At 48.4% G+C, this 12,289-nt stretch overlaps 1 protein-coding gene across 3 annotated transcripts in view; it reads right to left on the reverse strand.

The window, feature by feature from the left end:
* The window catches only part of NEK6 (NIMA related kinase 6), a 49,908-nt gene that overhangs the window by 6,553 nt on the left and 31,066 nt on the right, over positions 1 to 12,289 (reverse strand). For all 3 annotated transcript variants that reach the window (XM_040083356.2, XM_040083355.2, XM_040083354.2), the window contains exons 8-9: positions 5,981 to 6,075; positions 2,005 to 2,118 (exon numbers count right to left, since the gene is read on the reverse strand). In XM_040083356.2, the coding sequence (XP_039939290.1) occupies positions 2,005 to 2,118; positions 5,981 to 6,075 (209 nt within the window). The remainder of the gene's footprint in view (positions 1 to 2,004; positions 2,119 to 5,980; positions 6,076 to 12,289) is intronic.

A 12,289-nucleotide genomic window follows, 5' to 3' on the forward strand; every position in this document is an offset into this window, starting at 1 on the left:
AAAGATTGTAGCTTTTAATTATACAGACACTGAAAGCTGCTCGTACCCCTGAGGCACCAGGAAAAACAGCCTTGAGCCTCTGATCTTCTCACATCCTCCCAGTAGCCACAGTGCCAATTATTTTACCGGTAATTAAAAGCATGGCCATAGAGCTATCAAGCACACGGCTTCAGCTGCATTAACAAACGAACCCAAGGTTTCCAGCTCTGGATGGAGCCAGGCCCAGTCCTTGCTCTGACCCCAGCCCTGCTGCCTGGCCCTGCCCCATTCTCTGGTGACTTTGACCAGGGCAGGGACATCGCTGCCTTCACAACCCTGAGACCCGTGACTGAACACGTGTCAGCCCTGACCACAAAACTCCCACAAACTACTGAAAACAGGCCCTGTGCTATCAGTAGCCTTTGTCCAAACAGCAGCTGCGCTCCCCTGTGCGTGCAGCACCGAACACAGCCCGGGCAGTTCTGTCCTCACAGGCATTCACCAGCACCTACAGGATCCACCGGGCTGAGCCTGGAGCAGCAGCACCAGCCAGCATCTCCAGTTACCAGCAGATTTGTTCCCAATATAGAAAACCAGTCCTGGCTGGATCCCAGCTCCTCCTCCCACTTCAGCAGCATGCAATCGCTCACAGGGGGATCTGGACTGGTGAGGCACAAAAGGCCATAGAGGAGAGAACATCCCTGAAAGGAAACGAAAGCAGGGGCTCTGCCCCTAACACTGCCATGTTCCACAGAAGTAGCACACTGGATGCTGTTGGTACTGGAGCCCCATTCTAATTCCCTGTTTGTGCTGTTCCAGTGAGCACCAGCAGCAGCTGAGGAGCTGCAGCCACAGGCAGAGCCAACGTCCCGTTAATAGTGCATGAACCATCTGCAGTTCTCTGGGACCCGGCACCTTGGAGCTCTAAACCATCCTTCTCACCCTGACTATCACTGCACTACACACACTTCAGCACTGCCAGAGGGAAGCAAACAGACAGTAATTGTAAAGACAGGAAACACATCTGTCAACTTACACTAATTCTGCTGCCAACAGGCATCTCCTGAAATGCAAGCTGCAGCAGCACGGTAAAGGGATGCGCAGAGCTGGGTGCTGCTACGGGGCTTGGAGCAAAAAAAATTTAAAATTCACTTCTACAGACTAGTTCTCAAAGCATCGTTTTGCACGAGTTACTTTGCAAGGAAAAATGAAGCAAAAAGTGAGGCGTGGTGCAGGGTCCCTCCCAGGGCGGAGGCCAGCCCGGCTGCGCTCGGTATTTCCCGGCATCCTGCCTCCTCCTCAGGATGCTGAGGGAGAGCGAAACAAAAGAAAAACCCCATAGGATATAGCAAACATTTAGAATTCCATTAGCCATTTCCTTTCAAATAGAAGGCAACTGTAAGGAATGAGGAGGTTAAGGAAAACCAGCTGCTTTGTCTAGGTGAGGCAGAAAAAAGTCAAGCTCATCTCAAGAGGCCCTGAGGAAACCCAGCACACGTGTCTGCAGCTGGGCGAGCAGGAACTGGGACATGGGGTTTATGCCCTGGTTCAGATGCTGCCCCCCATCCCTCATGTTCAGACACACAAAGCTGGACTCTAAAAGCCCCTGTGCAGCTGCTGTAGAAGTGCTTATTGCATTTAACTAAATAGCTTTTCTTTTCTTAAAATGAATCCTTCCCCACTTTGTCACACACTGAAGACTTCATAAATAAACATAAGAGTGCTCTTCTGTGAAATGTTTTATGGGAAAGGAAACAAGGAGAGGGCTTTCCCATGGCTCACTGCCAGCATCATAGACTTTCAGTTTCACAATATTCCCCACATTAAGAAACCATTTTTGTCTTGATTTAGCTTATCAGTATTCAGATACCACAGAAGTAATTTGCTCAGCCAGGTATCCAGGACCCCCTGGCCATCCCCTGTTCTTCCCTAGAGAGGGGGGGTTCTCCTGGGTTCCCTTTCCCTGTGCCTGGAGAAAACTTCACTGCACCTCCCCATTCCCCTGACACCACACTTCCAATTTACCTTTTCAGAATAATGTTCAGCTGGAAGAGGTGGGTAGTCACATTGCTCTATTTTTTGGCAAAGAGAGAACAGGTTCATTTTATCTCCATAGAAGGGACTTTGAAGAGCTGCCATCTGGAGAGAAAAAAAAACAGAAAATGTTTCAAGAAACACAAAGGATTTGAGAGCCCTCAGTGCTGCCAGTTTGCAAGAGCCAATTCTGTTATCTGCCAGTGAGCAGAGCAAGGAATCTGCTGCTCCCCAGCCCAGGCTGCTCCAAGACCCCAACAGCTCTGCAGCCCCTGCAGGGCTGGTGCCAGACTCTGCCAGCCTTCCCAAGGAAAAAAAAAACACAAAAACAAACAAGAAATAGGATGCTCAAACCACCAACCCACCAGCAAGAACTCAACTGGCTCTAGGACAACTCTGAAACCCCCTCAGATAAAATCATCTCTCCCTCTCTTTGGACATTTAGCTGCTTAGAATATGAAGAATCTTGTAAGCATGAGCAATGTACTTCATCTTTTAAAAAACCCCAAAACAACCTCAAAACAAATTTATCTCCTGCTGGAAATCTGCTATTTAGGAAAGAGTATCTCAGGCAGCTTTGAGAACAAAACTACAGAAAATGTTCTTCATCAATCTGGTTCTTTTCCTCTTTGAGTTTCATCCCGAGCCAGCTGAAGCTGATGCTTCTCACTGAGGGGGTTATTTGATGATTAATGGTCTGTTGCTCGTTACCTGTGCAGTGAACGTGTCTGCAGAACTCTGGCTCCTTCTGACACACACTGAGCTCCCAGCAGAACTGAAGAGAGCCAATACCAAATCCTCCAATCTATTACCCCACAGCGAGGAACAAAGTTTGATGGATTATTGGTGATTTGGTGACAGAGAAGCAGTTTTGTTTGGGCTGGACTCCCTGAGGCACTGCAGGAAGGGGCTGCATCCAGGGGGTCCCACCAAAACCTCAGCACCAACTCCCATCCAAGTGCTGAGCAATGCAGGACACACCAAGTGAAACCACCCTTGGTTTAAAACATACATCTATCTTTTAAAGAACTTGAAGTTACTATGTTTCTTCCTCACTCCTCACCACCACTATCAGGAGTAACACTAAGTTACTCCTCACAAACCTACAGAGCTGAGGTGGAAGAGTCTCCTGACAGGATCCCAAAGAACCCCAGCACTGGGCAGGAGCATTTGGAAGATTTGTGAAGGCAAAACGTGAAGTGTCATCGTTAATTCATTGCTGTTGTGACAGTAGTAGGCAAATCAGTAGGAGAAAAATTGCAGAGTCCAGTTAGAGACTACTCCCCAAGCAGGACTGATAGCAAACTGCTCTCAATCAGTTAAAACTAACTGGAGAACCCGGCACGGGCTGTTCCAGGGAGAGCACTAATGGGGGCATCAGGGAAAACAGAAAGCAAGCAAGGGTTAAACAGGGTCTCCAAGATCTCAATACACACATCAATAATGCCAGGGAGGTTGAGAGGGGTTTTCCAATTCCCATTAACTCTCCATTCCAGGTTTAGTTAAGTGCTCATGTGCAAAAAGGAAGGAAGAAATGGAAACACTGTAGGGTTTGGGATGTGTTGAGGGTAAATGCAGGGAAATAAAGCGGAAAGAGAGAGCACCCAGTTGTGACTACAGCAGTCAGGGCTGCAGGGCCATGACCACAGGCACTGCAAGTATCTCACTAACTACAGCTCTGTGATGCTACACTGGGGTTTGCTCCTGACATTTTGATTAGAGCAATTACCCCAGGCCAGGCAGATCTCCATGGAAAACGCCCACCACGCAGCATGACTGGTTCAAACATCCAGAGATGGGAATCCCTGTTAGTGCTTAAATTGATCGTCTTGCCAGAACTGCTGAAGTCATTGCTTGTAGCTACATTCTGGGAATTAACAACTTATTTTTATCCCCTCCAAGTTATCTCGCTGACAGATATCTACAGGAAGTGAGGGATGAAGACAGTTACTACTATATTGATAAGATTTAATAAAAATCACTGTATGATTATCAATGTCAAAGTTAAGTGGTGCTATGTGGCATCATGTCCCAAAGCCCTCAATGTTCCCTAAGTGGATTCCAGTGGACACACGTGTCTCTGAAGGCAATTTGTACATTAAATCTCCCTTCAGCTTATCTACACAATCTATCTGGAGAAATATCAGAAGTGACTCATACCCAAACAAGCGTCCCTTCCTTACATCTAAGCCAAATGGAAAAACATTCTCCTTACGAGACATTAGAGCAGATAAAACAGTTCCTTCAAAGCCACGCCGATCTGACGCTTAATTTTCAAAATTCTAGAAAGTTTAAGAAGTCAAGTAGTTGTAACTACTGAAGATAAAATTGGTACCTGTCCAGTCCTCCCTGGAATCTGCAGTATCTCACAGCTCCTGTTCCCTAAGTTAAGGCTTACCTACGTAGGAAGGAAATTTAAAAACGCTTCCCATGCCAAATCCTTCAGATGTTACTGTAGTACTGCTACTCCTACCAGAGAATTATGTTTAGTGTGCAATTAATTCAGCTTCTTGAAATACAAGGACTACCAAGACTCCTGTGCCATAAGGGGACCATATTGCCTGCAACAAAAACACATCTTAGCACAACGCTAAATATTTCTCTGTGCATAAATCTGGAATCCCATCTCCGGGAGCTCAGCCTGGAGTGAGTCAGAGCAACCCAGCACTGCAGCAGCACCCGGGCACTGGAGGACAGAGCTGGGCAGGCCAGCACCCAGGGCAGGGCAGGGCTGGGCAGGGCTGGGCAGGGCAGGGCCAGCACCCAGGGCTGGGCCGGGCAGGGCAGGGCCAGCACCCAGGGCAGGGCAGGGCAGCGCCCAGGGCAGGGCAGGGCCAGGCAGGGCCAGCACCCAGGGCAGGGCAGGGCAGCGCCCAGGGCAGGGCAGGGCCAGCACCCAGGGCAGGGCAGGGCAGCGCCCAGGGCAGGGCAGGGCAGCGCCCAGGGCAGGGCAGGGCTGGGCAGGCCAGCACCCAGGGCAGGGCAGGGCAGGGCAGGGCTGGGCAGAGCTGGGCAGGGCCAGCGCCCAGGGCAGGGCAGGGCAGGGCAGGGCTGGGCAGAGCTGGGCAGGGCCAGCGCCCAGGGCAGGGCAGGGCAGGGCCAGCACCCAGGGCAGGGCCAGCACCCAGGGCAGGGCCAGCGGCCGCAGCTCTGAGCCTTACAGATCCAATGGGAAAATTTACTTTCATCCCGTCATGTCCTACAATGTTTGTTTAATCAACCAGCTGAAGTACATGCTCAGCTAGAGTAGTTCTCACATCTGATGTGCTCACAAAATAAATTACATTTCTGTTTATTCTCTAATTTCATGTCATTACCAGAAGTTGTATTAAGAAGCAAAATGTCATCAGTTCCCATCATTTGTTAACCAAAGAGGATGTGAGCAACATTCTTGACAAAATATCCCAGGGATTTTTAATTCTCTGGGTGGGGATAAAAGCTTTCTAAATGCTGGCATGCACTGTCACTTGAATTAGAAGAAGCATCCATCTAAAAAAATATTTAGATTAGATTATAAAGGAGTACAACACTGTTTGATACCCTTTGATCCCTGCTAAAAATGAAATCACAAAACCAAAAGCACGGTTACAAAATCCTAACACTTATTTTCAAAATACATGTAATAGCTTTTAAGAACCAGTTGCACAGTGGGCAGTTCATCCAAACGTGTCTGCTCTGAGTCTGTGCCTCAAGCTGTAAGACAATGTGCAATAAAAAACTTCCAGCCATAATACAGCAGTCAGAGACACTAGTTTTATATTACACAAAGCCTCTATTTTTCATTATTGGAAGTTCCCAAAATTAAAATACTTTGTTCACGCTCAGAAGGTGCACGACGAACACAAAACAAGACAGTTTTTTCTAAGGATTCTCAAGCTGACTACAAGGCAGCCTGGCCTACTCAATTCCTGTCCCAGCCTGTGTGGTTATGGAAAACCCAGGGGGAAAAAAGTGAGAAGATACTTGCCTCATACAATAAACAGCCCAAAGACCAGATATCAGATTTAAAGTTATAGCCGTTCTCGTGTATTCGCTCTGGGGACATATAGTAGGGAGTTCCCACTGCAAAAAAAAACCAAACAAACCAGTGGTTATTGTCTCACAAGGGACAGTGCAACCTGCATCATAGAGAGAGACTTCATTAAAGGGTCATGTGTAGCACAAAGAGCTGATGAGAACCAAAGATAGCATCACATACAGAGCAGAGAATGGTGCACGTGGTTGAAAATATCTTCTGCATTTCTGACATTTGGGAAACGTTTTGTTTCCCTTCCAGGCTCCCAGGAACCTTCAGAGTGCCCTGGAGGGACAGAGGCACTGGAAGGGATCATCCTCTTGGTTCACCAGCCTGCCCTGGTGTCATGGCTGTGACCCCAGAGCAGGACTGGGGGCCAGCACATCCCTGAGTGTCACACAGTGACCCGGGCGCAGGGACCTCTGCCAGCTCACCGGGCACTGCAGGGGACACACTGAGGCCAGCACCAGCCAGGAATGCAAAACCTGTCTGAAAAAAACAAGATAATCGTTCCCAACTTTAAAACCCTGCTCCAACTTGCAGTTATGTCAGAAGTTGGGGCATTTCTATGTACTTCCACAAGTCTGTATTTTATCAAAAGAAATTGACTCAGTATTTTGGACAGAAGTTACAGGAAATTATTAATAAATTCCTTACCTCAAAAAGGTTCTTTTTTAAATCCTAAATAAATTTCAGTTGTGGTACTGAAAATACAAGACATCCTGGCAGTCTCAACTACATCAAATAATCCTCAGATACATCATTTATTAAAACATCCAAGGACTGTATATGCTCTTTTCTCCTGCTTCCCCTGCTTGTCCGTTCCCTGTCAATTTTTTTTTTTTTTTTTCCTTTTGGCATTCCAGCATATCCTTCTCCTAATTAAAGACCTTTCCTCACAAGATGGCAAATGTTTAATTTGCCTGTAACATTCAGTTTACAATTTCTCCATCTGAAATGCTGCTGAAGACAGCTGCAGGACTAATAAGCAGAAGGGTGGTGCTGGAGGTGGAGGAACAGCCACCCCCTTCCCCTGCATTCCTACACAGGGATCTGCACACTGTGGGAAACAAATGAGTTCTGGGGCACAAAGCAACAACCCTGAGAGGCAAAACCAGGCCCTGGCACCTGCACAGGTGACCCAGCACAGAGAAGGTAATTTATTTGGACCCTCAAGATGTTCAGCGATCAGCTGCCCTGTGCAATGAACTCAGCTCCTGCTTTCAGGTCATTCACTCAAAAATTACCTCCCTTTCATGTGAAGAGCGCTCTAATGGGAAGTTACATTTTTGCAAATTCTATAAAAACTAAACCACAAAGTAACACGAGGAGATGATTTTGTTCCCATGCTCAGGAGGTGCAGGGCAGACTGGAACAGCCCGGAGCTGCCCAGGTTTAATTTCCCATGAACAGCTCCTGTGTAGGGAGGAGACCAGAGCCCTGCTAGTGAAGGATTTTTACTGGACTACACAGAGAAACTTCCCCGGACACCAGGAGCAGACAGGACTCGTTCAGAGGCTTTCCATGGCTCTGTCCCACGTGCCTGCAGCATCCACACCATGGGCAGTACAGCTCTCCAAGTAATTCCCACACATCTGCCAGCTTTCTGTACAAGAACTGACTTGGCTGCGATAGCAATGATTCATTTTCCTGCTTAAAAATATACAGCTGCAGAAGAAACGGTGATTCATTCCAGGAAGTTGTGGAAGACACTTCTGGAAGTCCCCACTGAGCCGCAGTGTAAGACACTTTCCCCCCTGCAACTCCGGCTCGCTGCTGCTGTGCCAGCCGTGCCAGGAGCTGCAGGAGCTCCGGGAGCTGTGGAGCACCAGGCTGGCAGGAGGAGCGCCAGCACCAGCCCCACTTGTGCCCTTGGCAGCACCGGGGCCCTGGAGCCACGGCTGCTCTGGCACTCCCTTATTCCAGGTCACTGCCTGTGGGCTCCAGAGCCAGGCCCTGCTGCCATGGCTGCAGCTCTGCTGGGCAGCTCCACTGCTGCTTCAGACCATGCGCTGATGGGGCAGTGACGGGGCAGTGACTGGGCTGTGACTGGGGCAGGGCTGTGGCAGGACAGTGACAGGGCAGTGACAGGGCTGTGGCAGGGCTGTGGCTGTGGCAGGACAGTGACAGGGCAGTGACTGGGCTGTGACTGGGGCAGGGCTGTGGCAGGGCAGTGGCTGTGGTAGGACAGTGACAGGGCAGTGACTGGGCTGTGACTGGGGCAGGGCTGTGGCAGGGCAGTGGCTGTGGTAGGACAGTGACAGGGCAGTGACAGGGCAGTGGCTGTGGCAGGGGCAGGACAGTGACAGGGCAGTGGCTGGGCTGTGACTGGGGCAGGGCAGTGACAGGGCAGTGGCTGTGGCAGGACAGTGACGGGGCAGTGGCTGGGGCAGGACTGTGGCAGTGACAACGGCAGGGCAGTGGCTGTGGCAGGGCAGTGGCTGTGACTGGGGCAGGGCTGTGGCAGGGCTCAGTGCGTCACTGGCCCCCAGCGGGGCACGGGGCTGCTCCAGCCCGTTAATGGCTCCAGGAGCGCTCCACGCCTGAGCTCATTTCCTGGAGTCCACCTTGCACATTTACCTATCATTACTGTAGTCTTGTCAGCAAATGTACAAACAAGCAGGTCTGTGCGTTTCAAAACCGATGCATTAATTTTTAAATAACTGTCATGATAAAAGACTGACAAGGCCAATTCTCTTCATGGCCTGTCCAACATTACGTGGGAATCTCCTGTAATGAGCATCTTCTAGAAAACTGCACAAGGTTTCCAGTGCAATCACTCGGGGCTCGCCCTTGCATCCCATTAGTCAATTTGACAAGAACAGTCTAATCGGAGACTATTAATCAGAAACTTTCTTCAGCATTTGCCCTGCTGAAAATACAAAATGTTGCTCAGATTCAATACTACTCACCAGGTGGTAGAGTAATGCATTTGAAGTTATGAAGGTCGCAAAACCATAGGGAAGATTATGGTTAAGGAAGGAGCTTCCAGCTCTGTTCCCAAAAGTTGGAGCCCTTCATTTCAATATCAGCCACTTCAGTGATGCCAGAGCATTCCTGCTCTCCCAGCACTGCCCATGATTTACAACAACCCTGGGATAGCTGCAACATCCACGGTAGGGAAATGCTAATTATTCCAACTTAAGGTTAGGAGCAGAGTCTCTTATTTCACCAGGAAAACACAAAGGCAAAGGTGACAAAGTTATTCCAAAATGAAATTCAAATTCCATTCCTCTCACCTGTGCAAACATGGCTCAGTCCAGTTTTTCAAATAGTAATAAAGATTTTCCAGAACTATCAACTCAGCTTTAGCATGAGCAACACCAGTGCATGTTCCATGAACGCACATATAGCTGAGAAAAATATCTGAGTACGTTTCAGTGCTATCTGGTGGTGCAAACACAGCAGGGAAGCAATCCTGCTGGAAAATGAGAGTCTGTGTCTCTCACCTGGCTCACCCTCTCCATCCACACTTGTAGGTTACCAGGAAAAACATCCAGCATTATTTAGATGGAGTTGAATTCTCAAGTATCCCTTTCTAAACTCTTGCATTCTTTGGCATGTATTTCCAACATGGAAGCTCAGGTCTTTTCCCAGGAGAATTTGGGAACTAGCTGAAGTAAAACTGTGGTCAAACACACTCAAATAGATTTTAAATTCCTTCAAATCTCAGTGTGAGGTGCCCCCACTAATTTTCATGGGGGAAACAAACAAAAAAGCAGATGAAATCTATTTACCCTTAGGGAAAAACAATAAATAGTTTGTGCATAGTATTGCAGCTGTTGTTACAAGACCCGTTGCCCTAACCTCTTCGTTTTTCATGATTATTATTAAATAACACAACCCTACCAAACTCCTTATGGTTCTGTGGCTGGGTTGGGATTTTGGTTGGCTGGTTGGGTTTTTCCCATGTAAATACTACAATCTACCTGCAGCAATCCTGCATCTCTCTTTTCTTCCACAAATACTGTACTAGAGGCAAACCAAGAACTCCAAACACACACGATATTGGCTGGTGACATTTTCAGTGGATTTCTTGTGTCCATTCTTTTTTTACCAAGTCCTGATTACCAGCCTCTCCAAGCCCTGGGGTTTTGTTTCCGATGGCAAACTGGCTTGGCAAGCAAAAGAAAGAAAAAAAGGCAGACAAATGGTCCATTTATTGAAGAGCTCTTCAGTTCCTCCCTGTTCACCCTCACATCCAAACGGGAACCAGAAGGAACGTGTAACACCCCACGTTCTCCAATCCAGGGCTATTGGCATGTTCTAAACTGGGAAGATTTGACTTACGTGAATCTCCCAAAAGGAAAATCTGCTCCAAGCGTATTCTTGTCCAAGAATAAATAATAAATCATCTGCTCCAAAAGAAGACTATTCTGTGTAAAAATGGTTTCTTTTGGGGTTTAGTTGGTTGCTTTTCTTATTCCTCTCATTTCTTCAAATTGTAAAGCCAGTCAGAAGCTCTGGATAATGCCACGTTTAATTGGCTAAAAATGGACATCACATCGGTTCCCAAAAAAGTTATCCATTGCAATATTAATGGAAACCCTCTGTATTTATTACAGCTCCTATTAAAACAAGATCCACCAGCTTAATGTTAGGGTTGCCAAAGTCTAAAATTACAGAAGGAAGGCAAACCACCATGTTATAACAAGTAGTAAAATTCACCTCAGCTACACCCAATATCTCCAAAAGGTGAATTTCCTAGTAAGGCTTGTACAGGAAGAGCTCTTCCCTCTGGGAGAAGCATCTCCTGTCTGGTCTTCAGGGAAAAGGAGCAGTTGAGGTGGTGCCCCATGAACTCCCGCAGCCCCAGCCGGTCCCTGCTGCCCTGGGGGAGGCTGGAGGTGCCCGTGCTGCCCCTCTGGCAGGTGTGCCCGTGGAGGTTTTCCAGGGGGTTTTCCAGGGGCCGGGGCTTTCCGTGCCCCAAGGTCTTGCGCTGCCCCGGCGCCGCTCCCGGCTCCCGCCAGCGCTCGGAGCACGGCGCTCGCCGGCATCTCACGAGCTGTGTACAGGCAAATCTTTCATTTTTCTTTCATTACCTCGGCATGTACTGTCACTTAATTTTTATGTATGCAATCCTTCCTGACAAATATGATCTGCTGCCTGGTAATTCATCTGACGTTCATTCTGTTCCTTGCTCTAATTACGGCTCCGTTCCCGCCGCGGCGGCGGGCGCTGCCGAGCCCCTGCTACACCTGTCAGCCGGGTCGGGACTGCCTGATGCCCTTTCATGCCAGTCTGCTGCTAGCAAATCCAAGCGAAGGGAGCGATGAGATGAGTGCATTTGCATAAGCCGCACGTTCGATTCATGGGTCAGCAGCCAGAGGAGCGATGGCGGGGGCGTTGCCGGGGTAACGCAGCGCCGGGAAGCGCCGCAGCCCAGCCGCCGCGCTCTGCTCCCAGCGCTCGTCCCTCCCAGCTCCTGCAGCAAACGTCTTCATTAAACCAAACCCAACATCAGCCCAGCTCCTGCCGCTTCGACACCTCCATCTCGGGCAAGTTATCAAAAAATCAGAAAGAAGCATCACGGCTGCGTCTTCTCCGGCGGTTAACATTCTTTTTCGCCTGGATCCAGGAAGGGCTGGAAATGGTGATGTGTCCGTCCCTCCCAGGGCACCTCCAGCGCCACTCACTGCTGCTCCCTGCACCTCTCCCTCGTTGGCAGGACATCGGTGATGCGAGGAAGGGCAGGGTTTGTGCACCAGGGCTGAGCTCTCCCTACTCCAGCTCTCTCAATTAAGAGGGAGCAGCCCTGGTAAAGGTCACAAGCTTGGCTTACATGTGCAGCCGGTTTCCAAGCCCCAATTTATTCTTATTAATATAATAAGTGCAGCAGTCAAACTGGATAAGATCATATAATTAGACATGATCATACTTTGGCCTGTTCAGCTGATGTGATTGTAACTTCCTGTGAAGAGGATTTATTTTCATCTATTAAGTACAGTGGGGATATATCCTAGGACAGCTTTTGATACAAAGGGAAACCTGAAATCTCCTATTTTATGAAAGTAAGCTATAGAAATGCCTCCTATTTTTTAGGCACACACAAAACAAGGCAGGCAAAACAAGCCCAGTGCTGCTGGCCAGCATTACCAATGAACTAAGAATGGATTCAGCAAGACACACTGAGCAGAAGAAATAGCAAAACACAAATAGTGAAACGAATATCGTACGTTCCAAAGTCAACTGAGAGATATTAGCTTAAAAGAGTTTAAATATTGCACCAAAAGCCAAAGTTCCTTCATTGCTCAAAAAATT

Source organism: Hirundo rustica, chromosome 20 (assembly GCF_015227805.2).
Source record: "Hirundo rustica isolate bHirRus1 chromosome 20, bHirRus1.pri.v3, whole genome shotgun sequence".
Taxonomy (NCBI): Eukaryota; Metazoa; Chordata; class Aves; order Passeriformes; family Hirundinidae; genus Hirundo; species Hirundo rustica.